At 59.6% G+C, this 27,863-nt stretch overlaps 1 protein-coding gene across 1 annotated transcript in view; it reads left to right on the plus strand.

Moving 5' to 3' along the window:
* The window catches only part of ASS1 (argininosuccinate synthase 1), a 53,147-nt gene that overhangs the window by 14,679 nt on the left and 10,605 nt on the right, over window positions 1-27,863 (plus strand). The window contains exons 6-12 of the mRNA XM_042913738.1: window positions 3,519-3,575; window positions 6,888-6,962; window positions 10,081-10,151; window positions 10,696-10,726; window positions 15,924-16,014; window positions 18,862-18,946; window positions 19,479-19,543. Coding sequence (XP_042769672.1) covers window positions 3,519-3,575; window positions 6,888-6,962; window positions 10,081-10,151; window positions 10,696-10,726; window positions 15,924-16,014; window positions 18,862-18,946; window positions 19,479-19,543 — 475 coding nt within the window. The remainder of the gene's footprint in view (window positions 1-3,518; window positions 3,576-6,887; window positions 6,963-10,080; window positions 10,152-10,695; window positions 10,727-15,923; window positions 16,015-18,861; window positions 18,947-19,478; window positions 19,544-27,863) is intronic.

Consider the following 27,863-nt stretch of genomic DNA (forward strand, 5'->3'; position numbering starts at 1 on the left):
AGTCCCCCACTGGTGTGTTGGGGATGGTTCTGGACTGAAATGGTGGGAGTTCCTTCTACGGAGGAAGGGGACTGGGGTCTCTCGCGCAGACCTGTGACCCTAGAGCCTAGTCGTGAGCACACGGTGAGCAGGGTGACAGAGCTGGGCTGTTTGCACGGGGATGTGCGCGTCCCCTCCCGCCTTGAGGGCGGTAGGACAGAGTGCACGAGAACCCGGAGGTTCGGGTCGTGCGGCTCTCAGAGCTGTACTGGGGGCTCCTGCAGGTAGAGGAAGGTCAGTGAGAACACATGTCCGTGCGGAATAAAGAAGTTTCGGAGCCGTGTCATCCGCCCCGGATGAGCTGAGCTGAGCAGTGAGCTCCCTGTTCTACGAGGCATTTAAGCTGAGACCAGATCAGGATTCTGGAAGGGCTCCTGCCTGGAGAAGATCCCCCCAGGACTGAGGATGGGTGGCATTCAGGGCTGGCGGAGTGAATGGTGGGTCTGGCCCTGGTGTGGGAGACTCGAGGGTCCAGGGAGAGACCCTCCCTGACCCCCCCCCCTCCCGGGGCAACTAACCCCACAAGGCGGCGAGCAGCCACCTGCAGCCGTGTGCACCCTCTGTTTGGCCACAAGAGGACACCAGAGGCTTGGATTTGAGGCCTTCGGGTGAGAAGGTGTGTGCCGTGCTACCCCGGGTCTGCTGTCCCTTCTGGGGGTTGATGGGCGAGGCATACTCCTGTGCCTTAGTTTCCCCTTATCTGCAGAACCTGAGGAAGCCCCCCAAAGTCTCTGAAGACAATTTCCTAGCCCCGAGAGGTGTGAGTAGAGAGAGCCAGGAAGGCTTGGGGCCGGGTCCAGAGAAATGCCAAGTTTTTGAGGCAGGAAGGAGCGGGGACAGGGGCCGGCGGCCTGCAGTGGGCACCAGCGATCAGGAGGTGGGCTTTGCGGGCAAGCGAGGGAGGCTTGTGGCCCCAGATGGAGGCACCTGGGCCCCGTGGGGTGTGGCCGGCCACCCCAAAGAGAGGTGCCAGAAGGACGCTCAGCGGAGTTTTCTGCAGGGGTTCACGGTGAAGAGAGAGCTGGGGTATAAGCAGACTGCGGCCCCACCCCCCGCCCCCCCTGCAGATGTGGGGGAGATCCCAGCGTGGCCAGTCCTGAGGCTGTGGCCATTTGGAACACCCAGCCACTGGCCTCTCCCAGATGTTGGCTCCTGAGTCGCGGATGGAGGAAACTCGTTCCAGCCTCCCGGATAGATGTCACCTTCCCGCGTGTGTCCATTCACTCCCCGAATACTGATCCAGCACGGGCCCTCCTCCACGCACGGGGACGCTGGTACAGGAGGCGCTCGGGACTTAGGAGCCCTAACCCAGCAGGGGCTGGAACAGGGCGGGAGCAAGAGTTAGCCAGGGATGCCGCGGGGAAGGGCATCCCAGGCCGGAACAGCCCTTGCGAAGGCCTGGAGGCGGGAGGGAGGCAGCCGGGCGGCACCTGGTACTGAGCTGGAGCTGGGGGTCCCCCCTCCACGCCCTGCCCTGATCCCTCGCTAGGAGAGAGCTGCACAGAAGCTGGGGTGGCCCTTCCGGCACCCCCCTCACCCCCCCCAGTTTTGGAAGAAGGGCCTGGAAATATGAGCCAGACCTAGGCAGGGGTACGGGGAGCAGGTCTGTAAATGGCGCCATCTGTATGGTTAGCCGAGGAACAGATGGGCGGGCCCCCCTCCCCCAGCCCCTCCGGGCCCCGTGGGCGCTGCACCCACACTTATGCACACCTGCACGTGTATCAGCGCGTGGACACACACGGCTACACCCCCCCCTCTCCCGCCCTCGGGGCCGCCCTGGTGCCGAGGGTCCTGGGGTTCCAGGGGGAGGAAGGACTTAGACCAACTGGAGTCTTAACCTGGGACAGAGTTTGAAGCAAGGGGGCCCGTCTGGCTTCTGCGAGGGTCTCCGACTGTGGAACAGATGGGTGTCCCCATGTGGGTCTGGACAGGCAGACACCAGCCCGGGTGTGCCTGTCCGAGGAGGCACAAGTGGCCATTGTACTGGGGAAACGTGAAGCCACGGCGGGGGGTGGGGGGTGGGAATCACCAGGAGACGCAATACCGTGGGCTTCGTGGGCTTCGCAGATCTGAACCGAGCCTGCTTCTTCATCGCCTGCCTTTAGCCCCGGGAGCTGTGCCCGCCACGGGTCCTTGGGCAGGCGTGCCACCTGTGCCTCGGTTTCCCCATCTGTCAGGGAGGGGCGATACCGGAACCTATCTCGGCTGTAAGGATTCAACAGGTTTAAGTCCGGAGCTTGGACCGGTCGCTGGCGTGTGAGCTGTTGGGACAGAAACGTTGTCTGTCAGCTGCGCGGCCCTGGGCAAGTGGCATCACTTCTCTGAGCCTTGTCAGCAAAGCTGGGTTAACTATCCCCCTGGCCCCAGGCGGCTTTCCCCTGTGGCCGCGAGCACATAGTAGGTGCTCACTACGGGGCTTGGCTGGCGGGCGGGGAGCCGGATGGGCCTGGGAGGCATCAGAGAGGGACGGCCTCGGCCCCTCGGCTCCTGGCTCCGCAGAGAGGGGCTGCAGCCTGTATTTCCACGCCGCCTGACAACATTCTGGAAAATAACATGTTATTCCCGCCGCTGCCTGGCTGGGCCCGTGCAGTTTTCACAGTAGGCGAAAGGCCCCTCTGTTATTTCCACAGCTTAAGTCCCCCTCTGGGCGCCGAGCTGACGGGAAGCAGGCAGGACGCTGGCAACCATTGTGTCTGCGGCCTTCTCTTCCTCCTCCCCGTCGTCAGCGCCCTGGGGTGTCAGATGAGCCTTTATTTTACGCAGGCGCGGAGAGGCAGGGCAACCCTCCCAGGGAGGTGGGCTCAGTGCCCTTGAACTAGTTCCTTCTCTTTGGACCTCAGTTCCCTGTCCGTTCAGAGAGGAACCGAGGAGCAAAGAGCCCTCAGGGGTCACCTGGTTGCACCCATTCCCTGCCCCCCCCCTCCCCCGGCAATTTATAGATGGGGAAACTGAGGCTCAGAGAGGAGACGCGATTCCCAACTGGATGGATATGAGTCGTCAAAGGACCACGGAGCCCCAGCCCTGGGCTGGATCTCTGGGTGGGGGTTAGATGGGGCCAGGTGGGGGGAAGAAGGCTGAGGTGTGGACAGCTGGGGGCTCCCTAGAGGAGGACGGGGATCTCGGCGGGGCTAGAGCCCCCGCCTCACACATGTGTGCGCCCCCTGAAGTGTGCTCGCCCTACCGTGTTCCCAGACAGGTGTACCCCCGTCGGGCCACACGCCCCACACCCACACCGCTCGGCTGTGTACTCAGAGTCCTGGATTCTAATCTTGACTCCACCTAAAGGGCAGGGGCCGGGGCTTCCTCTCCAGGAAGGAGGCTCATTCATAACAGTCCCCACCTCAGAAGATCTTGGGGTTGGAGGTGGGCCTGCCCTGAGCAGCCCTCAGGCAGGTTGTCGGCCGTCACACGGTGCCGTCCCTGCCCCCAGCCCCTGTCCTGTGGCTCCCGGTGATCCCCCCCCCCGTTCCGTGTTTCAGGGAAATGACCAGGTCCGGTTTGAGCTCACCTGCTATTCACTGGCCCCTCAGATTAAGGTAAGATGTTGTTCCTCCCCCGAAGGTGGGTGCTGGGGGCTAATGTCACCGGCGGGGGAGGGCAGGGTGTGGAGTTCTGGGAGGTCCCACGGACAGGGACAGAGTGCCCCTGAGTCTCCAGGTGGGTGGTTCCCTTCTTGCTCGGGAGAGACGCTGTGCTCACGCCAGCTGAGAGGCCACGGCACCCTCTCTGACCATTAGTCCTCCTGGAAGGCGCTGCCCAGGGGCCTGGGTAGGTCAGAGCACTGGACAGAAAGACATAGCCGCCCTTTGGCCAGTGTCCTTGGTGCTCCCGGGTCCGGCTTCTCGGTTCCAGGCCGGAACGGTTCTGGGACAATGTTGGCCTGTTTCTAGGAGCTCATAGCACACCCAAGGTCGGGGCCACCCAGCTAAGGCCCCGGCTCTGCTCCGGCTGCCTGAGCCCTGACCCCCTGCATCCTGGATCCTTTCCTGGGTGGAAATCACCAGGATCTGGGGAATCAACCGCCCCTGCCCGTGGCCTGTCGCCCAGGCATGAGAGCACACATCAGGGCTGTGTGTCGGCCACCGCTGCCTCTGTCCCCCCCCCCCCCCCCAGCCTGGCCTGGGGCCTGGGCCTGTGTCCATCTATCTTATCTGTTCCCTTCCTCCCTCCCTCTCTCCCTTCCTTCCTTCCTTCTTCCCTTCATTCCTTCCTTTCTTCCTGCTTCCCTTCCTTCCTTCCTCCCTCCCTCCCTTTCTCCCTTCCTTCCCTGCCTCTCTCTCCTTCCTTCCTTCCTTCCTTCCTTCCTTCCTTCCTTCCTTCCTCCTTTCCTCCTTCCCTTCCTTCCATCCTCCTTTCCGCCTTCCCTTCCTTCCTTCCTTCCTTCCTTCCTTCCTTCCTTCTTTCCTTCCTTCCTTCTTTCCTCCTTCTCTTCCTTCCTTCTTTCCTCCTTCTCTTCCTTCCTTCCTTCCTTCCTCCCTTCCTTCCTTCCTTCCCTCTCTCTCTCCCGCCTTCCTTCCTTCCTTCCTTCCTTCTTCCTTCCTTCCTTCCTTCTCTCTCTCCTTCCTATCTTCCTTCCTTCCTTCTTTCCTTCCTTCCTTCCTTCCTTCCTTTCTCCCTTCCCTCCCTCTCTCTCCTTCCTTCCTTCCTTCCCTCCCTCCCTCCCTCCCTCTCTCTCTCCCTCCTTCCTTCCTCCCGCCCTCCCTCCCTTCCTTCCCTCCCTCTCTCTCTTTCCTTCCTTCCTTCTTTCCTTCCTTCCTTCTTTCCTCCTTCTCTTCCTTCCTTCTTTCCTCCTTCCCTTCCTTCCTTCCTTCCTTCCTCCCTTCCTTCCCTCTCTCTCTCCCGCCTTCCTTCCTTCCTTCCTTCTCTCTCTCCTTCCTTCCTTCCTTCCTTCCTTCCTTCCTTCCTTCCTTTCTCCCTTCCCTCCCTCTCTCTCCTTCCTTCCTTCCTTCCTTCCTTCCTTCCTTCCTTCCTTCCCTCCCTCCCTCCCTCCCTCCCTCTCTCTCTCCCTCCTTCCTTCCTCCCGCCCTCCCTCCCTTCCTTCCCTCCCTCTCTCTCCTTCCTTCCTTCCTTCCTTCCTTCCTTCCTTCCTTCCTTCCTTCCTTCCTTCTGTATTTACTCAGATCAGACCCTGGGCCAGGCTCCAGGCATACAATGAGTAGACAAGGCTGGGCCACAGAGCTGTAATGTGCCATCAATGGGAGCCCTATGGGTAATTTACGTTTTTCTAGCAGCCGCATCAAAACAAACGGATAAAAAAACACAAAATAAAAAGCGACGGGTGACCTCATTGTAATAATATGTACTGCATGTATGTCCTGAACCCTGTGTACCCCAGTGGTGTCATTTAACCTGCCATCGATGTGAACACATTACTCATGAGATGTTTTCCATTCTGAGTCTTCAAGCTCCTTGTGCTTTGCGGTGGCAGCACATCCCAGTCGGGACCGGCCACGTTTCGGGTCTCGGTGGCCACACGTGGCTCCTGGCTGCCGGACTGGACAGGACAGGCCTAGGTCTGAGCTCCTTCGAGGTCCCTTCAGGCTAAAGCTGCAGAAGACGTGTCTCCTCCTGAGCACTGAAGGAGCCCTAAGAGGTTTCCTTATTTGTTTATTTAAAAAAAAAAATTTTTAATGTTTATTTTTGATAGAGAGAACGTGAGTGGGGGAGGGGCAGAGAGAGACACACACACAGAATCCAAAGCAGGCTCCAGGCTCCGAGCTGCCAGCACGGAACCTGACGTGAGGCTCGAACTCACGAGTCGCAAGATCATGACCTGAGGCGAAGTCGGACACGTAACCGGCTGAGCCACCCAAGTGTCCCTTTTTTAAAGTAGAACATCTTTCTCTGTCCCTTTAACCAGCCAGCAGCTGCTTGCTGGGTGGGAGTGACCTGGAGGGAAGCTCTAATGGTCCCCAAACACTGGGCAGCTAAGAAGCCCTCAGCAGTGGCTGCTTGCTAGCTTGTCGCAGGCCGGTGGCCATGGGGGCTTTCTCTTGGCCCCTCCTCCCAGGGTTCCCACAGCAGCTTGGGGGAGGAGGGCAAGGTGTCTGGTTTCTGGATCTCTGTCTGCAGAGGCTGAGCCGAGGGGCTGGGATGGGGCCGAGGGCAGGGGCCAAAGCTGAGATGAGATGAGACCAGAGGGTGCCCCCCATGGCTGAGCCTGTGCCAGGGGCAGCTTGCCATCAGAGGCAGGGGCCTGGCTGGCTCCAGGGCTGGGTGGGGGCTCTTCTTGAGGACCTGACCCTTACACCCCCAGGCTGATGGGGCCCCCCGTGAAATGAGCTCAGTCCCCTCAGTCAGGCTGGGACTCCTCTCCCTTCCCCACCCAGCGCAGCTCCGGCATGCAGAAGGCAGGAGAACAAGAGAAATGGGTTGAGAGCACCATGCATTATCTCTGAGCCCTGCAGGGCTTCTGCAGTGGTGTGGACCGCCCCCCACCCCCACCCCGGGCAGGGGTCGGGGGTTGCTAGCCCTCTGACCGGGGGTCCTCGTAGGAAACCCGAGGCCTGTCTGGTTCAAACCCTCAAGTCTCAGAGAGACGGATGCCTGGAAAGCCAGAGAACCCTTCTGGGGGCCACAGGGCCATCCTGCCGTGGAGCTTGGGCCTCTACAAAGCACGCCCCCCCCCCCATTGTAGCAGGTCCTGTCCATCCCGTGCCTAATGGGGTACCACTGGCCACCCCACACGGACTGTATTCTCTCCGGGGGGGATGCAGTGGGGGACTCCCCACCCAGGTGACCGTTGGAGTCTTGGGCCCCTTAACAGAGAGGCCAGCTCTGTGGCCCCAGGGCCAGAAGAAGCCAGCATCTGGGCTCTCCCACATCTGACTCCTTGTCCCCATGCCCAGGTCATCGCTCCCTGGCGGATGCCTGAGTTCTACAACCGGTTCCAGGGCCGCAATGACCTGATGCAGTATGCGAAGGTATGGCTGAGTCCCCCCCCCCCCCCCATCACCCCCAGCCCTGGCCCTCCGGGCATATCCCTTCCAAGGGGCTGGACCAGCAATACAAGGCTAAGGCTGATCCTTATCCCGGGGGAGGGGGGGGTGGCGGGGGGGGGGGGTACCGAATCTCTGTCCCAGCTGCCTCCCCCACCGTGGCACCTGTCCCCTGGGCCAGCCCCACGGTGGGCGCTGTGGTCACTACCTGGGCTGGGCATCTCCACGGAGAGTCTCCAGTCCGCCAGGTCAGAGGGTGACAGGCACCCCGTGCCTCCCCCTCCGTGAGAGGTGTGAGTGAGGTGTTCTTTGGCCCTCCGTTACCTGGCTGCTAATGGTCCCCGGCGCTTTGCAGGGAACAGGTAGGCACGCTGAGGGGCAGTGGCAGACAAAGGCTGGTGTCGAGCCAGCCCTTTTGAAGTACAAGTTGCAATAAAACATATTAGAAGTTTTGCATCAAGATCCTTAGCCGCTCCCCAGGGCACCTTTCTTTTTAGCGACTCAATGGCAGCTCTTGACAAACAGCCTCAATCAATCAGACGGGGGGAAAAGCGACTCGTTGCACACGCCAGCAAATTGCTCAGGTTTTAAATAGCAGTCACCAGGGCTGGCTGTGAGCCCTCACCGCAGCCAAGGTGCCGCGTGGTAGGGGACCCGGCGGGGACGTGGCCCTGCCCCTGCCGCCAGCATCCCATTAAGACCTGGAGGGCTTGGAGGAAAGATCTCCTGTACCATCTGTTGTTTCATTATTAAGAGGGGAGTTTACGAGAGGAAGCCCATATGTTGCCAAACAAATTGTCAAATAGCAGAGCTATTAAGAGAACCCGGTTGACAGGGCCTCCCCCGCCGCCCCCCCCCCCAAGCCCTTCGTCTCCTTGATCCTGAATATGGAACACGTTTCATCTTTAAGAATAATGAATTGGAACCCCCACCCCGAACTACATTCTCACGACTGCCGTCCTGGTTCAAGAGAGGGCCAGGGCGACCCCACGCGTGGCCCTTCGTTTCCGTTAAGCCCCACACAAAAGCGGCTCCTGGTTTTCCCAGCAAAGATGAATTTCCTTCCCAGATTTTGGGGGAGAAGTCACTTCACTGAGCTTCTGTCCCCAATAACCTTAGGACAGGAGAGCATGGCGGGGAGGGGGGTGAGGAACAGGCGAGTCTGGGGCCCCAGGCCTTGGGTTCTCCTCCCCCCGCCCCTCGACGGGCGGGCAGTATCTGCATTGAGCTCCAGGGAGTCTGAGCACATTCTGGGAGGGAGGCCGTGTTTCTGCACCCAGGAAATGACCAGAATCACTGAACAGCAACCAGGCTTTGTCCAAAATTCAGAGCCAGGCAGCTGATTCAGCTGAGACAAAAAATCAATGGGGCTTTGAAAACCCCTGCTTTCAAGACCCGTAAGTTACCAAGGCCAAAAGGTGGGGTCGGAGACCCGCAAACATGTGTTGCCTGCATTTTCCATCCAGCCCCCCCAAGCCATCGTCCAAGGGGGAAAACACTCAGAATCACCCGTCCGCAGCATTGTCACCCTAATTAGTTTCTTTTAAAAAGCCAGCGGACAAGCCAGGGGGGGGCTACAAAGCAGGGCGGTTGCTGCATACATGTTGACGAGGGTTTTTTTTGTCTCAGTTGCAGTGAGAATTTCTTTGCGGGCGGGGTGGGGGTGGGGGAGCCTCAGGACAGAGAGGGGAGGGGAGACAAAAATCTCTTTGGAGGGGCTGCCCATCCTGCCTTCCCTCTCTCGTCTCCTTACTCCGACCACGACCAAGGAGCCCCAGTGGGAAACAAGGCAAAAGTGTTTCCAAACCATCCCCCCAAACGGGCTGCAGGGAACCCATCTGCTGGCTTTCTCCGCCCCCAGCCCGGGGATGCCAGCGCCTGCACAGGGTCCCGGTCCCCACAGCTGGCCCACTCTACCTGGAGGGAGCCTAAGGCCAGCACGTGCATTTGACTCTTGGCAACCTGGCGGGGAGACAGGCGGCCCCCCAACGCTGAGCAGCCCTCTAAATGGGGTGTTCTGTTTGCCCACAAATTCTCGAGTAGATACGGACTTACAGAAACGTTCCCCTGGTAAAGCTTGAGAAAAACGACTTAGAGGGCTTTTAGCTTCATTTACCTTGAAATTTTAAGGTGAGGCTGAAGGAAACCCAGGGGCTCCCTGGAGGAGGCTGGAATCTTACAGTCGTGGGAATAAGTGTGGCTCAGGGTGGCCCGACCAGGAGAGGCAGAGTGGTGCTGGTGGGGGCTACGGGGCTGGGGCTGGCTAGGTCTAGGACCACAGAGGGCACGGTGCCGAAAGGGGGCTTGGAGGCAAAGCGTCAGGTGTCACTGCCTTAAAGGGACCTGGCTGGGCCCCTCAGCTGCCTCTGCCCAGTAAGCGTGTGTGCGCGTTAGATTCCGGCCGAGTATCCACCCAGGGCAGCGTGGGGTAGCTAAGGGGGTCAGCCTCCTCCTTATTCGGAAAGGGCCTTCACAGTGAGATCGCCAACAGCCTTTCAGACCCAGGGTCTCGGGTGGGATGAGTTTTCTCCTTGCACGACGGATGGAACCATTTGGGAAGCAAAACACGATTGGAACCAAGAGAGGAGGATGGAGAGGGTGCGGATCGGCCCAGGCTGTTCTTTGCAGGGTTGCAGAGTGATGGGTGTGGCCGTTGCGCCAGGCAGGGGGAGAGGGGTGCCTCCCAGAAAGTGCCAGGCCCGTATCGTAAACAAGTGCCGTGGGCTAGAAGCCCTTTGCTTGGGGCACAGATGGCTTCCGCGGTGGAAGTTTGGACCCTTCCAGCACCCCCCCTCCCGCTCAGAGGGTCGGGGACCCATTCTAATGCTCAGAATCTTCTGGAAGGAACCTCCAAGGTCAGTCTCCACTCCACGATGTCGCAGACACCATCCTGCGGTTTCTGCACGTGCGGGTCCAGCCACAGGGCCCTCACTCTCCGTGCAGCCTGGAGGAGGGGAGGAACACTAGAGCGGGGCCCTGGCCTTGACTGCGTGGTGACCAGTGTGTCTGCAGCCTGGAAAGAAAACCAAGGCAGCCGGGCCTGCCCCTCAGGCCTCCTTCACGCTGCCTCACTCCCACCCCCCGTGTCACTTCTTACCTGCAGCAACACGGAATCCCCATCCCGGTCACCCCCAAGAACCCGTGGAGCATGGACGAGAACCTTATGCACATCAGGTAAGGAAGACGTCCCCCGCCTGTCCGCTGCCCCGCCCCGTGTCAGGGAGCACCTGCCTGCTCAGGGCAGATGTCACGGTGACCGCATGCGTGGACCGACCCACTTGTAGCTCATTGCACGGCCCTCTGGGGGGTAGATAGATGATAGGCACCTGGCCTCCGCTGGGGTATCCGGAAGGCTTCTCGGAGGAAGTGACATTTGACATTCAAACTTCAAGGATGAGAACGGACTGGACCGGCCTAGGTGCACGCAGTGTTTTAAGCAGAGAGAACAGCATGTGTGAAGCGCCCCCCCCCAAGATGGGAAGCCCTGGGGCCGTGCCCCCCCCCCCAGAAGATTGAGGGAAATGTCCCAGGGTCTTTCCTACAACCTGCAGTTCCCACAGCCAACTATGGTGGGCTCAGAATGTTCCAGGCGGGGCTGGCAGCGGTTGCTTTGGCAGAGAAAGAAAGGCAGGGCAGACTTGTGTCGGGCATGGTGGGGGTGGGGGGCGTCTCCCTGCCCCTCCCCAGCTGATCCCCTGTCTTCCCTCTCCCCCTGCAGCTACGAGGCTGGAATCCTGGAGAACCCCAAGGTAATCCCCCCCACCCCGTTTCCTGTGAACGGGCTGCCTGCTCCGGGCCCGATGCTGTCTGATGTGATTGTAGCCTAATTTGAAATTTCACGGGGGCCGGGTGTGGGCCTGGGGCCGAGCCCTGCCTGCGTCCAGATCCTCCCCACCGCCCCCCACCTCCCCTCGCCGCCTCCCCACTCCATGCTGCTGCGTTTTGAGACAACCCCCCCCCCCCCCCACTCCCTGGCTCTCTTTTTCTAATTGCCGCCCGAGATGAATAGGGGAAGGAAATATTTCAGGACAGCATGGAGAGAGTGTGTGATTGTAAGACAATAAAGAAGCAATTAGGCAGATGAGACACTTGTAGGAGGGCCCAGGCTGTGCCCACCAGCTCTCAGGCCGCTAGTGCTGCAGTGGGGTGGGGGGTGGTACAGATTAGAGCCTCAGGACCCATTTGTCTGCGTTTTCTGCTTCCACGGCAGCCCGAGGCAGGCCGCCCTGAACCCCGGGTCCCCAGCCTCCCAGGCTGGCCAGGCTGGGCCTCAGCCCTGTTTGAAGTTTAGGATTTCTCTCCCTGGGGGGTTTCCCTTTGTATCTCCCCCTGCCACCGTGGGAGATGGGGGCTGGGGCGGGGGGGGGGGGGTGGTGAGGGGTGGGGGGGGACCCGGACGAAATCTATCCTGGGAAAAGAGAAAAATCTCTTTGTCCCTGAGGGAATGTGTCTCCATTCCCTGGCCCAGCCCCACACCAGGGCGGCTGGTTTGGGGGTGGGGTGAGCTGCTGGGTGGCTGACGTTAGGGAAGAAGTGTGCTGTGTGGGGTGGGGGTGCTTGGGCAGCGGGGTCTGGGGGATCCAAGAAGGCCAGCTGGAGGGGGGGGGGTGCCCTGGTGGTGCCGGTGAGGGTCGGAGAGCTGGAGCCCCTGCCGGGAGTCCTGGGGGGGCCCCCCGGAGGGACCAGGCCTCTCTGGCAATGTGGGTGATATTGTAACAGCTTCCCAGTGACCATTTCTGGGGCCAGGCCCGGGTTTAGCTTCTTCTTGGATTCCTTTCCTTGGCTCCTAGCCATAAGCCAGTCCTCATCTTACGGGAGAGGAAAGGGAGAAACCAAGGCCCAAAGTTAAGTGGCTCCCCCCACCCCACCGCCTTCCTAGGGCACCCCATCTCAGGAGCTGGCCCTCCTGCCTCCGTGGTTCCCCCAGTGCCCGCCCCCACCCACACTCGGCTCTGCCCAATGTGTCACTCAAGAGAGCCCGCACCCTTGCCCCCTGGGGGCTGATGGCCCCACGGGGCTGCTGCCTGCTGGCCACAGGTTTTTCCAGTTCATGCTCTGCTGACCCCATGACACTCAGGCCAGCCACCCCTAATTAGCCAGTCAGTCAGCGCCAAGGGGGGCGGGGGAGGCTGAGCCTGGCAGAGGCAGAGCTGCGCAGAGGCAGGCTGTGACCCCGACCCCTTTCCAAACATCCTGTGGCACTCTCACCCACCAAGGGGCGGCTGGGGGGGCGCGGGGAGCAGAGCCAAGGCCAGAGGGGAAAGTGCCCCTTGGGCAGTGCTGGGGGTGCAGATGGCTGTGTGACCCTGGGCAGACCCTCCCCCTCAGGCCTCCTGTCTAACGAGGGCGGTGGATGGATGCGTAAGGGCCAAAGAGTGTCTTTGTAGGAATTCTGCCACCCGCTCAAGTTGGGAAGGCTGGGGCCTCAGGCCCGGAGCTAAGAAACCGGGCTCTGAATCCTGTCTCTGCCCCTTGGTGCTGTGCCGCCTCGGGCAAGTGACCCAACCTCTCTGAGCCTTTGATTCCTCATGCACACAGTGGGAGGCCCCAGCCAGCCCTTCCCTTCTGCGGCTCTTGGCCTGTCCCTAGCACAGGGCGACGACACCTCGATCTTAGCGCCGGGCTCCCCGCCCCCCCCCCCCCCCCCGCCCTCCTTACACAAAGATTCTTTGGGGGATAAAGGGGCCGAGATCCTCGTGGGACCCCTCTCATCGGGCAGGGAAGGCTGGGCTGGGTATGAGTGAGAGGAAACATCGTTCCCGCTGGGCAGTGTGGGGTAAGGCTGAGGACCCCACGGTCCGGCTCTCCGGGGCCTGCCCAGCTTGGTGGCAGGGGTGGGGGGGCTCCCCCAGCCTAAACCCCAGGACCCCCCCCCCCGCTTGCATCTCTAGATGCCCTGTGCATGGTGCCAGCCTCCACCCCACCCCCACCCCCCCTGCCCCACCGGCAGCCCTGGCCCCCTTGGGAGGAGATGGGGAGACAGCTTAAGGGAACGGGGGCCCCCCTCCCCCTCTCCAAAAAAAGCCCCAAGACCTGCCGAAGGGAGGGTCTGAAGGCAGATGGCGGAGCCATTTTCTGCCTCCGTGAGGGCTGATTGAAGGGCAATGAGGCAGCTAATGCGAAGAAAGATAGAAATTTACTTGCTTTAACTTCATACGGCACACAGTGAAAGAGTTCATTCAGTCGCCGGCCCGCCATATCTGATGGATGAATAAACCATTTTCAGCATCGACCATGCCTCTACATCATGGTTTAGTTCATGGGCCATTTGCTTCCAATTTCTCCTTCTCGGCCCTGTTTCATGCTTTCTTTCGGCCTCTCCCCCCACCCCACCCCCCACTCTCTCTCTTTTTTTTTCTTCACTCTCTTCCCTCCCCCCCCCCCCCCGCGCCCCCCCCCCAGATGACATTGGAAGTGAGCCCTCCCGCTGGGAGGGATAAATAGATGGTATTGATACTCGGCAACAAACTATTTGTCATTCGAACTGGGCTTTTAGGAGGGAGAGTAAAAAAGAAGGCAGGCGCCCGGCCACCTCGGAATGCAAAGCAAATGTCACTTGATTTCTATTTAGTTATTTTATTTAATCGGTGCTGTCAGGGTGTCGGAAACCGGCAGGACAGCTGCATCCGACGTCCACTGCAGAGTGTGGGTCGCTGGCCGTGCGGCTCTGCCCGCCTCCTCTGTCCTCCCAAGTACAGGCCATCTCGTCCTCCGTTCCCAGCTTCGCAGAGAAGCGCAGCTGGAGGTCAGGCAGCGCTGGGGGGGGGGGCGGGAGGAAGGAGCCGTGGGTGCGGGACCGGGGACCCTCAGCGCTGGCACCCCGCTTGGAGTTCATCCTGGGCTGTGGGGAAAGGGGCTGCGGAGTCAGGGGGGACACCCAGAGGTCCAAGCCCTGCTCTCCACTTTGCCTTTTGGCCAAGGACGGTTTGTCATCGGGCCTGCCTGTGCCCAAGGAATGCGGTGGTCGGCAGGACCCAGCGGTGCCTGGGGACCCAGCGGTGCCTGGGGAGCTGGGCATTTCTCTGAAACCACGCGAAGCCTGTCCCCACCTTGCACGATGGTGGCTGTCTCGGGCCCAATCCCTCCCGCTGTTTCTCAGCCCTTTGGTTTTGAAACCAGCTGGGGAACAGCAGGGGGTGATGGAAAGAGCACTGAACAGGGAGTCTAGAGTCTACACTGGGGGAGGGGGGCGGGACAGGCAATATGATTGGGTCAAGCCACTTCTTTGGCCTTGGTTTTCCATCTCTGCCATGGAGGCATCAGGTCCTGAAGGACCCTCTTCTGCCCTGAGTCTGTCTTTGAGGTCAGCTCTGGAGGCTTATTCCCACCCTACAGATGGAAACGGATGAAGGGATACAGCAGGGCCCAGGTCGTGCAGCAATCTGGAGGTGAGGGGTCCACCGCAGACCCCTGCGTGAGCTCAGAGGTGGAGATAGAAGCCCAAGCATCCCCCTTGCCCAGGACTGAGGGGTGCCTAGGCGGGCAGGAGCCAGGATGGCTGGTCACTCGGGCATACAGCCAAGAAGCAAAGTGACCACAGGCGAGGGGGCCCAAGGCACCTCTGCCGGCCCACCTCTCCTGGACAGGCTCTTCCTGGAGGCAGACGCCACCGGGGGCCTGTTCCAGCTGCCATACCCCACCCCTGCAGGGCAGGTCACAATTTGCACCCAACCTCCCTGCCATTTTCTTGGGTGATGTGCACGCCCAGTAAAAATTACAAAAACCATCCTGTGTGCTTATGGTGGAAGATGGTCAAGGGCAGGGATCGTTTCCCCATTTTGCAGGTGAGGGAAACAGGCCCTCCCCCTCCCCCGGCCCCTGGCCGGAGATCCTGACCCCTGGCTGAGGGTATTTCCCACCAGTCTAAAACCCAGCTCGTGTCTGTGGCCAATCTCGGGGTTCCCTGTCCCGGGCAGGGTTCACGCTTGCACAGAACCTAGTTGCAGCCATGGTCCGCCCCCCGCCCCCCGCTCAGCCTCTATTTCTTCATCTATAGATAGGATGATAGCACTTGACCTTACCAAAGGGGGCCGCTGGGAACCTGAAAGAAACTGCAGGTGGAAAGAGACCCGTGAATGTCTACAGGGTTCTGAAAGCAAAGATTTAAGGAACTATGTGTCCCAGGGTGTCCCAGGTGGAAACTGCTAGGTCCGGGGTGCCCACAGGAGAGACTAGAGCAGTCAAGCTGAGAGGCAGACCCCCCTCCCCTCAGTGGCAAGGATCCTGGGCCGGCGGGGAGTCTGTGGGGGGGGGGGGGCGGGTAGCCAGGGCCTCGGGAGCCCCAGGCAGTCAACGGTCCCTCTGCCGCTGGATCAAGACGAGAGGCCCATTTTCCAACACGCCCAAGGAAAAATATACATAAAGGTTGATGTGCTTTCAAATGGGTTTTTGCTTTACTCTTCTCTTTTCTCCCTGTGAGTATTAACCTCGGGGACCCCGGGGACGGCTCGGCCTGCCGGAGCACCTGCTGGGGTCACGCGTAGTCATTAGCTTTGCGGTCAGTGCAGAATAAACCCCAATTCCCGGCGCCTGCGAGAGCGAGCGCCCGCTCCCGGGAAGCCCGCTGCCACCCGCCCGCCCGCCTCGCTCCTCCAAAGTCACACTTTTCTTGCCTGACTTGTTCCTCTGCTGCTATTCTTTTCTATTCTACCTCCAGCTGTGGGGGCGTCGAAGAAAAAGATGAGATCAAGTTGAGGGGAAAAATTGTCATTTCTTGAGCCCTTTGTTTCCCAGGCCCCTGGCAAGTGGGGGGGTGCAGGGGGGAGGCCAGCTCCAGGCTGGGGGGCTGGGAGGACCATGGGTCCGTGCCAGGAGGTGGCAAGGGCCGTAGCCCCCTAGTTCCGGAGAAGGGGTGCAGATGTCTGCGGGAGGTGGGGTGCAGGGACTGGCAGGGCACAGCTTGGCTCTGGGCACCCCGGCCTCCAACCTCTTTCTGTCTTTTATCAGAACCAAGCGCCTCCAGGCCTCTACACAAAGACCCAGGACCCCGCCAAAGCCCCCAACAGCCCTGACATCCTTGAGATCGAGTTCAAGAAAGGTAGGTGCCCGCCTGTTGGGACGCGAGGGGGTGGGCTCTTGGGGCCCTGGGGTCCTGGCTCCTTTACCCTGTGCCCAGGCCTGGGCACGAGCCCTCTCCATCCCTCCTGTGTTCCCGGAAGCCAGAATTCAGGTTTCCCAACCCCCGCTTCCACAGATGGCATGGTCCACGGAAGCCCCCCAGGCTTAAGAGAAAAGCACCCTCAGTGGCCCATCACATGGGCTTACGGGCACCAGCTCTGACGTGACAGCATTCCAGTCCCCAGGCAGTCATTTGCCAGCTGCTTTGGGACTTGGGACAGTCATTCATCTATCCTGGGCCTCAGTGTCCCCTTCTGTAAACTGGTGATAAAAGCATCCGCCGCCTGGCATTTTCATGGCATGGAATGAGGTCTGAAAGGGACATGTCTGCTACAGGGTTCCGGCACCAAGGAGGTGCTCAGTAAATGGCGGGTCTTAGAGAGCCAGCCTCGGGGGGCCCCTCTGACCCCACAGCTAAAGCCTCAGCTAGTCCTAGGCTCGACGCTGTCCACACCCCCTACCCCAGACTCAAAGCTGCCACCACTCTTGTTCGCTTTGGCCGTGGGTGGGTGTCCTGATCTCCCTAGCTTCACTGCTAGCAGCAAGACATGTTTGCTGGCCCGGCCTGAGTGCCCAGTCTCGAGCCTGGCACCAGGCACACCTCTTGCCGCAGAGGACAGATGGGAAGGCAAGGTGAGCCTGGTAATGAGAAGGGCGGGACCAGGCTCAGAGTGAGGGCTCAGGGCACCCAAGGAGAGGACCTGCCCAAGCAGCTGTAGAAATCGGGGAGGCTTCCTGGAGGTGGTGCTAGGCAGGAGCTAGAGCATCCAGCAAGGTGGTGGGGGGGGGCATCCTGAGTCTGGACAAGGAGGCTGGACAGTCCATCCACAAGGCCACTCCCTGGGCTAGAACAGAGCGGAGGGAGAGGGATATGTTCCCTCCCAGGGCACCTCAGAGACCTAGGATGGGGAAGGGGAGGTGGGGGTTCAGATCTGTGCCTCACTCGTGCTGGTGTGACCTTGACAGCCAACTTCACCCCTCTGGGCCTCAGGCTCACTTTCCTATAAAACAGGCCATGGAAATGATGCTCGTAGGTGCTGAGTATGATGTGTGGAGCGAGACGGTGGGAAATAGAGGCTGTTAGTACGCGGATCATCCGCCTCTCCTGGCCTTTCCCAGGAACCTGGCCAAGCCAGCGGGCGTCTTCATTGCCCCCCCCCCCCCGCATCCATTCAAACGCTTGAATTTCATGCCACTTGGGAACCAAAGGGCCCGTGGTCTGACGCCCCCGCAGGTAGCTGAAGCCCTAAGTGCCCATTCTGTCTGACCCAGGTCTGGTCCGCAGGCATGGGGCATCTCCGGGCACCATCTCGAAGAAGGTGGCAGGAGGGGACCCAGGCAACACCTCCGGCAGGTTCCGCCGGGGAGCCTGGGAGAGGGTGGGAGGCGGGCGGGCAGGCGGCAGCGGGGTCCCGGACACAAGGCTCTGGCAGCCTTTTCTTCCAGAAATAGGGCAGCCCCAAGGGCTGAGCTGGAGAAGAAACGTGATCCATTTTAATGATTTGGGGAACCGTCTGGAAAAAAAAAACAACAAAAAAACAGACGGGAGGAGCCGTCCCCGACTACTCCCATTCACTCTCTAGTTAATTTATTTGAAGTTTTAATCTAATTATTAACTATTTTAAAGGCTAAGAGGCTTTCTCCGGCAGCAGCATCGACAATGTTAGCTCCTCTCTGGGGCAGGCCCCCATCCAAGGCCCCTGCGAAGGCCATAATAGGACCGGGAGGGAGAGAAAGGGAGAGGGGAGAGGCGGGCAGTGGCGAGAGGGGCTTAAGGTTCATTATTGCGCAGACTTACATTTAATAGCAATTTACAACCAAGTTATAAAACCCCTGGAAATGGGGGTGAAGAATGGCGAGGTGACAGCGCCTTGAGGGAAGCCCCTCCAAGCGGCGCCCGGCTAATAAAGACTGGAAAGCCGCTATAGAGGCTGATTGGCCCCCGGTCGCTGGCTACATGGTAATGAGCTGGGCAGATGGGTGGGGGATTATCCGCCAACTTTGAACAGCTTTTCTTTGTCACTGTTACAGCTCTCTTGTTAGCCCCCTGATACATTCATTGCTCATTTCACACCGCTCCAGAAAAGTGCCCCCTTGCTATTCAAAGTCAACCCTGAACCCACCCACTGCCCCCCTTGACTCGGCCCTGCCCTCCCCTCCCCGAGCAGCGGCCACCTCCCTCCTGCCCTCCTGCCACCCCAGCCCCGACTTCTCAGAATTCACGGACACCTCCCGACACCTCGCCTGCTGGAGCGGGCACCCCTTTACCCCGGCAATTGGATGGCTGTGGCTCTGGAGGTCTGGGGTGCGGGGTCCGGGGGGTCCACCTGACGGACGTGGCAGGGGGCTGTGTGTGTGTGTGTGTGTGTGTGTGTGTGTGTGCGCGCGCGCATGTGCATACACGAGCCCGAGCCCCTCCGCATCTCGGCCAGGCGGCCTGGGTAGCTGGTGGGACAGAAGGTGCCCGGGCGTAAGACAATGGTGGAGCGTGAAATTCAATTAGTTCAGGGCTGGTTCCAATTTCACAGCCCCTAAATGCAAAAGGGACAGAGAGAATGGGAAGGGTGGGGGGCGCGTTTTTATTGCATTTTCCCTTTCATTCTGGGGGGCGTTCTCGCCCCTTCTCTCCCTCCAGCAGGCCCCAACCTGCACAGGGCTTTTCAAGGAGTCATTTGGAGTCCATATCTGTCACATCCATTTAAGGCGTTGCGGGTGGAGGGAGAGGGCGGGGTGCCCGCAGGCCCACCGCCCTCTCCTCCTGCCCTAGGGGTCCCCGTGAAGGTGACCAACGTCAAAGACGGCACCACCCACCGCACGTCCCTGGAGCTCTTCATGTACCTGAATGAAGTCGCGTGAGTGCCCGCAGCCTTTCCCGGCCTCCTGGGAGACCACCATCTCGGGCAAGCCCTGGCACAGGCCATTGTGGCTGATGGTCACGGCCTGGGGCTTCGGGGCCAAGGGGGATGCGCCTGGGTCCTGCCGGTGGCCTTTGGCACGGCCCGTAGGCAGGGGGTCTCCTGGTTTGAGCTTCTGAGCCCTCCGTCTGACCCGAGACCGGGACAGAAGGAAAGATGAGCAGGGGGTAGGGCTGGTGCCATGCAAGGCCTCAGGACGGAGGTAACAAGTGGCAAACTCAACTGCGTGACCCAGGCGATCCTTTCCACCCTCGGGGTCTCAGTTTCCCCACCTGTGCAATGGGCGGTTGAAGCAGGTGACTTGGCTCAGATGTCCTTTGAGTCTTGGATCCTGCGATGGTGCCGGGCACCCCCCCATGTGGCTCTGTGGCTCTGGCGCCCCGCAGCTGAGAGCCCAGCCAAGAGGGCGGCCTCCGACTCGCATCCTCGCGGCGGGCATCTGGTTTTCAAGAACCCGCTCTCCCCGCAGGGGCAAGCACGGCGTGGGCCGCATCGACATCGTGGAGAACCGCTTCATCGGGATGAAGTCCCGAGGTGAGTCTGCTCTCCGCCCTCGGGGGCACGTCTCAGCTCCCAGAGACTCCAGAAGCCCCCCAGATCGCCATCCCATCGGGACGTCGGGGCAGGTTCCTTCCCCCCACCAGACCGTTTCTCCCCTGTGAAGCGGGGATAGCGGGCCGTGTGTCCCTGACTCCCAAGGGCATCATGAGAGGCACTGTCCCAAGAGTGAGGAGGAAGCTGGGGGTCCAGGAGGGGCTCAGAGGCGAGGGAAGGCCAGGGACGGGCCTGGAAGCCAGGCTCCCCTGTGCCCTGGGTGGGTCGGCCAGGTCTGGAGGCAGACCATGCAGGGCCGATTTCACAGTCATTAAGGCTTCTTTGAGGAGGCCGCCAGCCCAGCAGGGCAGGAATCCTGCCAGGGGTGGGCGCTATGGGCTGCGCTGGTCATGCGAGGGGGGCCTGCGCCTGGGTTTGGGACAGCTGACTCGGCCAGGCTGCCCGTAGCTGCTTTTGGCTGGCCCAGGAGTGGAGAGAGGTTGGTCCCAACCAAGCAGGTGCCTGTCTCTTCTCTTTAGTAAGCAGAGCCCTGTGATTTTCCGGCCATCGCTCACAGGGGCATCAGACGGATCAGTCCCCAGGCCACACCCTCCCCTCCGGGACTCAGTTTCCCCATGCAAGGGGATCTCAAATCCCCACAGGAACTGGGTCTGTCAGCATGATATAAAGCAATGCTGCCTCCTTAGGGAACTTTAAGAGGGAGAGGGAAATCTTGCAGCAGTGAGAGCCCCCAAATCGAGCCCCTGATTTTTTAAATACTGGTGGTGAGCTTGGGGGGGGTCCCCTGTTTTGACAGATGTTCAGCTTGCTTTGCTTAGGTTCGATTTATTTTATGTTATTTTTTATTAAAAACAATTTTTTTTTAATCTTTATTTTTGAGAGACAGAGTGTGAGCAGGGGAGGGGCAGCGAGAGAGGGGGACACAGAATATGAAGCTGGCTCCAGGCTCCGAGCTGTCAGCACAGAGCCGGACGCGGGGCTCGAACTCACGAATTGTGAGATCATGACCTGAGCCGAAGTCGGACGCTCAACCGACTGAGCCACGCAGGCGCCCCGTATTTTATGTTATTTTTAAAAGTTCATTTACTTATTTGGAGAGAGGGAGCACGAGCAAGAACACACGTGTGAGATGGGAGGGGCAGACAGAGGGGGAGAGAGAGAAAATCCCAAGCAGGCCCCACACTGCTATCGCAGGGGGGGACGTGGGGCCCGAACCCACAAACCATGAGATCATGCATGCCCTGAGCAGAAACCAAGAGTCAGATGCTTAACCGACGGAGTCACCCAGGCGCCCCTTCTTCGGGCCAATTTAAAAAGATAACACAAGCCAAAGGCAGCCAGGCCAAGGGATAGTCACGGCGCTTTGTCCTTTAGGACATTTTTACTAAGATTCTCAGATGCAGAGAGCTGATGGCCAGATTTCAGCTGTCAGAACAGCGCGCTGGGCCGGGAGGCAGGGTGTGGGAGCTGTCACTCAGGCTCGCCCAGGCTTGCCCGGTGACCTCTGACTTGTCAGCTCGGGGCCCCCGTTGGCCCACGTGTGACGTGGTAGGCACGGGGGTGGAGGTCGGATCTTCTTGCCTATGACCTGTTTGGATGTGTCTCCAAAGGTGTGGGGAGGAGGGAGGCAAAGTGACTCCTTAGCCTCTTTCCCATGATTTTTTTTTTTTTTTTTCCCTCCTGGTCTCAGCTACTATCTTCCAGAAGCAACCTAATTGAAACTCTCAGGGAAGGCCTTGTCAGAACAATATTACTAATTAGCTGCTACCTTTTACCCTCACTTACCTTTGTCTCTTACCTGTATTAACGTCTAATTAAATGTCCCTTTGTCTCCGTCTGCCCTTGGGAGACAGCACAATGTAAAATCGTGCGAGGCAGATCTAGGCGGACCTTGGGGAGCCACAGATCGGCAACCTTCATTTGACAGAAGGGGAAACCAAGGCCAGGACTGATGCCCAGACCCAGAGAGGCGTGGGGCTGAGGCCAAGAGCTGAAACTCGGGGGTGGGGCACACCCAGGTTCCGGCCGTGTTGCATAGTGGGATCAGGTGCCCCACAAATGACAGCAGCCACAGAGGCATGCTGGAAGGTCAAAGGCGGCCTGTGCCCTCGGGGAGCTCAGTGTGGCTCAGAGGCATCCTCTATGGCACCTGCCGTCATGACCTTCCCGAGCCATCATTCGTGGATTGTGGACGCGTCTCGGTGCTTTGGAGGGTGACGCCAACCGACCGGGACAGGCACTTGTGGTGAAAACGAATCACCTTCCGGGTAGGGACTGGCCTGAGGTCACTCTGTGAAATGGCATCCCGCAAAGTAGGGACAGTCGAGTAAACTTGAAGGGGGGGTAGTCATGAAGGCCTGGACGGGGCTATGCTGAAATGACACCCTGGAGACGGTGGCAGGAGAATGGGCTTCAGCGGGTAGATGTGGAAGAGAGAGGGTGGAGTGGAACATTCTGGGGGGATTAGTGAAGAAGTTAGGGGGCGCCCCAGGTGGCCTGTTAGGTCTGAGGGGGAGCCGAGCCCCTGGAACCTGACGGAGGCACATTGGAGGGCTGGGCTTTGATAGAAGACGTGAGTCCCTGTCTCAGCTCCATCACCACTGGGAAAGCGACTTAGCCTCTCCGGGTACTCTGCGTGTACCCGTGGGGAGCCGTCCCTAAAGGCACAGAATTGAGCCCGAGGGCTGTAGAGCCTTTGGAGCAGACAGTCGACATTCCGGCTCCCAAGAACTTGCTGTGTGACCTCAGCAAGTGGCTTTCCCTCTCTGTGGCCCCAGCTGTCGAAGGTGGGGCCGGCCTGGGTGATCTTACCCCTTGGAAGTTGTAATTTGCCTGTTTTCTTACTTGGATCAGAGGGGGTGAGAGAAGACAGCTGCTTCGCGATTTCTCGGGCGGTGTCCTGTTTCTACGAGTAATTCGTTGGGAGGCTGAACGAGCGGGGGGGGGGGGGGGGGGGGTGGTAAATGAGGGTGCTGGGGATGTCCACACGACAAGGTCTTTATGAAGTCCACAGTAATGGGAGAAGCTGTTAATTGTCAACGATATTGAGGGCAGAACAGGAAGACGCTGTTGTCCGTTGCTCCGTGTACAAGGGGAAAATGTCGTTTGTATTGATTTTACAAAGCTCATAATTGAAATTCGTTAAAGGGCTTGGTTTCTTTTTTTTTGGGGGGGGGCGGTGGGAGTTGGGTAGGGAGCTGGGCAGTGCCACTGCCCTGAGCCTGGGGTGGTCATGGGGTCAGAGGGGCAGGGGACTGGGGAGGCTGCAGACGGAAGTCCTTTTGCTGTATTGTGGCTGTTCACGTTGTCATTATCACATTATCTTTTTAACTCTGGAGGGGGGCTAATTAAGTGAAGTAAATGAAATCAGTGGGGAGGAGAAGGGGGGCAGGGCAGGCAGGAGGGGAGCGGGGAAGGCGCCAGCTCCTGTCCTTCTGCTCACCTTCTCCTTCTCCAGCCACCTCGGCTCCCTTCTTCGCTCCCAGCCCTGTCCCTCCCCGGCTCACTTCTGCCTGCTGCTGCCTCTCCCCCCTGCGGACTCCCTGCCTCTCCTCCTCATTGCCTGCTTCTCCTCTTCCCTCTCCTGTCCCTCTCTCCTCCACCCTTTCCATCTCTCTCCCACTCTCCCCTCCTGTCTCACTTCCTCCCGATTCCTCCACTTTCTGGCTAAGAAAAACCAAGGGCTGCCCGCCCACTTACCCACCTGCCTGCCCACCTGTCCAGGCCTCCCAGAGGCTCCGCTCAGATGGAATGTTCCAGATGGAGAGGAGAGAGAGAGAGAGAGAGAGAGAGAGTTATGCAACAAAGATGTCTGTACCCTCAGAGGCCCACACTGCTCACCAGGCTGGGGTTCGCAGGGCACCAGGAGCACAGAGGACGGCTGGAGACCCACCATGATGTGCCTCCCCGTTACCATGGCAACCGCCTCCATCCTTGGCCCTGGTACCTAAGAGGGGAGCCCTTGGGCTCCAGCCAGCCTCCCTTCCCCGGGTCTTTGCAAATCTCTCCCTCTGGATCCTGCTTTCCCAAAGCAGACCACCTCTGGTCCAGGCGCCCTCACCCCTATCCCCACCCGCTGCCCCGGACCCCAGCTCACTGGTGGATCTCCCTCAGTTCTGCCAGGCCGTGCGGGTCCGGTTAACCTGGCAGCCTCGGGAGCAGAGAAACAGCAGCAGAAGTGTTTTGGTCCCCACCACTTCCTCCTTGGTCCACTCTCGCTCCCACCCCCCCCCGCCCCCCCCCGCCAACCTCCCCTAGATCCCTGCCCTTTTCCCCATTCCCCCCCACCCCCGCCCCAGCAGTAATTACGGTGTGATTGAGGCTGCTCTGCAGAGAGCCAATGACACCTCTGTCTTTTTCCTGTAAACACGGGGAGATGAAAATAGACAGTTGGAGCCGCTGTGCATGTCACTGCGAAGATGTCTGTTGTCTCTTCCACCGCGACAGCGACTCACCTGTCATTTCCTCCTTCTTTTTGCGCAGTGGTTTGTATGCCGACTGTCAAAAGCCCCAAATCCATAGTCTTTTAGCATCAGGTTTCTGTCACTGTTTTTTTTTTTTTTTTGAAGTCATTTTTTTTTTTCCAGAAGGAATACACAGAAATCATCTGTACCCCCTACCCCTGTGGAGAGGAGAGGGGAGATCTTTCAAACGCTCTCTCTCTCCCTATCACACACCGTACACACACACACACACACACACACACACATGCACACAAAACAGCAGCGACCTGAAAACAGCTTTTTGATCAGTCACGATTGACTTTAACACCTAAGAAAGGGAGCAGGAATATTAATTGTGCTGCTGTGTGTCAGGGGCTATGGCTTTTCTTCTTGCCCGGATGCTTCCCGCAGCCGTCGGGCACGTTCTCTGCTCCTTTCCTGGGAAACGGCTATCCTGGGCCAGCAGCGGGTGGCCCTGGGGCAGGTCACAGGTCTTCCTGGCTGGACCATCTAGGTGTCCTCGTAGCATCGCACGTGACTGCTGTTCAGGTGATACTGTGGGGTCAGCCCCCGTGTTCTAGAGACAAAGCCAGCAGGGTGCGCACCTGTGATGTGGGTGTGCCTGGGCACTCGCCTTCCAGGCAGGCCTCCCGTGAAGGTTGGAAGGAGGAGCAGTTTGCTTGGGGCTCAGAGAGGCAACTGATGTGGGCCAAGGTCACACGGCAAAGCTGAGCTGGGAACTCTGCGAAGATATCCTGTCCGTGGGACTTCTGGTCCCCAGCCTCAGCCCTTTGCAAATACGGCTTGGACTGCGCCCCATGCCTGGCCCAGCCAGACAGAGAAGCAAGGAGGAGTCAGGCTCCCCGGGAGCCGGAAAGGAAGAGGGCTCCAGGGCTCTAGCTATTGGCCCGCCCCGGCTGGCACTATGGAGACCGACCGTGCCAATATACGGATAGGCTTTGAAAGTATCTGGGTTTTTCCAAGACGTGGCAAAACTAATCATTAGAAGGCCTGTTTGCAATTCAATAAATACCGAGTTCTTAGCTTGTGCCTAAGATGGACGAAAGGCCAGTAAAAGCCTCTGTCGGTATCTTGCTTTAGGTGGCTCTTGGAAAATTACTGTGTTCCCGACCATAAAGTTTCTAGGATAGTTGAAAACCTGCCCCTTTAATATTGTGCTCATCTCTGCCATTCCGGAGGCCGACTTTGTTGATGTGGTTGTTGATTTATTTATTTTGAGAGTGGGGAGGGGCAGAGAGAGAGTCCCAAGCAGGCTCCACGCTCATCGAGGAGCCCGATGTGGGATGGGACTTGATTCCATGACCATGAGATCACGACCTGAGCCGAAATTAAGAGCTGGGACCCTTAGCCGACCGAGCCACACGGGTGCCCCTGGAGGCAGGCATTTCTCAGTGTTCCCAACATGTCTGTCTTTGTAAACAGATGGCTGAACCTGTCCGGTCTTTCTCCGTGGCCCCGGGGGCCACTGGGAGCCACGCGTGTGTGGTACCTTACCGCCCCAACTTCTGTGCTAAGCTCTCGTACGTTTTCTGTGGCTCCCCGTTCTCATGCTCTTGGCTTTTCTCAGCCATCCATCCGCCACCAGCCTTTCTGCCCTTTCTGGCTTGTGGCTGGGGGCCGCCCCGAGCCCATTTGAACCTTGTTTGCCAAAAGCTGAGTGAGGGTCTGAACAACTCCCCAGGACTCCAGGGCTTGGGGCCGGTGCGTGGACTTGGGATGGTGGGGTCTTCCTGCTGGGGAGGCCATTTCCCCTGCCCCCTGAAAGGTCACGGTTGGAGCAGGACAGTAGACCTTGCCCTGAGGGCCACACAAGTGGAATGGGACAGTCCCTTCGTGGCACACTGTGATCGTATCGGCACCTGGCCTCTAGGTGGGGCTTTGACATGGATGTGCCCACCCCCCAAGACCAGGATAGCAGAGGTTTGCAGATAAGAGACTCACCACCCGCCCCCCACACACCCCAGAGAGGCTCTTTTCTTCTACTTGGGAACACCTCGGAGCCAGGGTGAGAGCCCAGGCTTTTCCTCCTAAGCCACTCCTCAGATTTGTTCCCTTTCACGCCCTGGTAAGCACGGGATTGCTTTGCCAGAGGCCCTGAGAAGCAGCCTGGGGCAGGGAAGGGAGGTCCAGTGCCGGTCCCGCTCGCCTTGGGCAGGTCCCCTCCCTCCCCGGCTTCAGCCTGCCCCTCTGTGAAAGCGGTGTTGGACCCGGTTGGCATTTAAAGGACTTCTTGGTGGAGCCCAGCGTTTTCGGAGGGGCCTCCGCTCCCCGCAGCGGGGCCTGGGCTGCGTGTTCTAAAGGCCGGGCTTCTGCCAAAGCCTATCTGAATAACAGGTTTGCAGCTCAAAGTTAGGACAACAGGGCACCGGCGATCCGAAAGGGCCTGTCCTTGCCCTGGCATTTCTGCGACTCCCGGACGGAAAGATCCAAGGGGGGCAGGTTCTCGGAGGAGGGCGTTTCTGGCCAGGGACAGCGCACTCAGCCGTGTCCTCGGCCCCTTGGGTTCCAGGGTTGAGAACAACCTCCTTTCTGATTTGGGCTCGGGGCAGGGGAGGCTTTTTGAAACCTTTTTGTGGAAACCGTGGTACAATACACCTAACAGGTGTATTTGAACCATTTTCGAGCCTACGGTCCAGTCCAAATACATTCACACTGCTGTGCAGCCGGCCCACCGGCTACCTCTAGCCTCGTTTTCGCCTTCCCGAACCGGAGAGTCCTCACCCTGTAAACCAGCCCCCCCGCCAGCCCCTCCTCCTTCCCAGCCCCTGGCGCCCGCCCTTCTACGTTCTGTGCCTATGAACCTGACGAGTCTGGGGGGCCTCACGTAAAGTGGAACCGTGCAGGATCTGTCTTCCCGCGACCGGCTGGCGCTCCTTGTGCCCTGTTCTCCGGGCGCATCCCCGCCGGATCCCGCGTCAGAACCCCCTCCCTCTTTCAGGCCAGATAATAATTCTGTTGAGTGTGTTTGCCACATTTTGTTGAGCCGTTTGGCCGTCGGTGGGCATTCGCGCTGCTTCCGCCTTCTGGCCGTGGTGAACACGGCCGTGCAGGTCCTTTCTGGTTTTTAGAGCAGCCAGGGTGGCGAGACCGCGGTACGTTTTCAGGATCACCAAAACATTCCGTTAATACCGGAACGTTATGCGGTGGGAGGAGGGGAACCTTTTGGAGAGGCATCTGCGGAAGGGGGACGGTTACGGCCCCGCCATCGGGACAGCAGACTCTGTGGTCAGCTCAAGGCGCTGCCCTGAACTTCACCCGAGAGGCCGTACTGCTCGCCGCAAGAGGGGGTCTGACCGTGCGCGCGCGCGGGCGGTCCTGCCTCTGGGCACCGCGGTGTCCTCCCCTCTAGGGAGGAATCTGGGAATCACACCTTCCTCCCGGGACCGCGCTCAGCTCGGGGCCAGGCGCCTCAGTGTCACTTCGGAGACCGTCTGGTCCAAGCAGGCTGTTTAGGAAACGGAGGGGCTGGGCCTGACGTAATAGGGACGGAGGGGGGGCCGTGAGCAAGACCAGCCTCCCCACGACCTTCTGGGTTTGGGCCCCCACCGCCAGCTGAGCCACAGGGCAGCCGACAGCACTGGTCAGGGACGTGGCCCCACGTTGGGCACGTCCTTTCTCCTCCCAGGCTCAGTTTCCCCATCTGTTCATGGGGCCAGCACAGGATACCGCCGAGCCCTCCGCGGCTACCCCAGAGGAGAGGGCTCCTCTGCAGAGACGTGACTTATAAGGGAGCCTCTGGCTGAAGGTGGCATGTGTGTGCACAGCTGTCCCCTCCCCTGGCTCCCCCAGTGGAAGGGAGGAAGGGATATTTGGGGCCCTGGGCTCCACCGTGGTTG

This window comes from Panthera leo, chromosome D4 (assembly GCF_018350215.1).
Source record: "Panthera leo isolate Ple1 chromosome D4, P.leo_Ple1_pat1.1, whole genome shotgun sequence".
NCBI lineage: Eukaryota > Metazoa > Chordata > Mammalia > Carnivora > Felidae > Panthera > Panthera leo.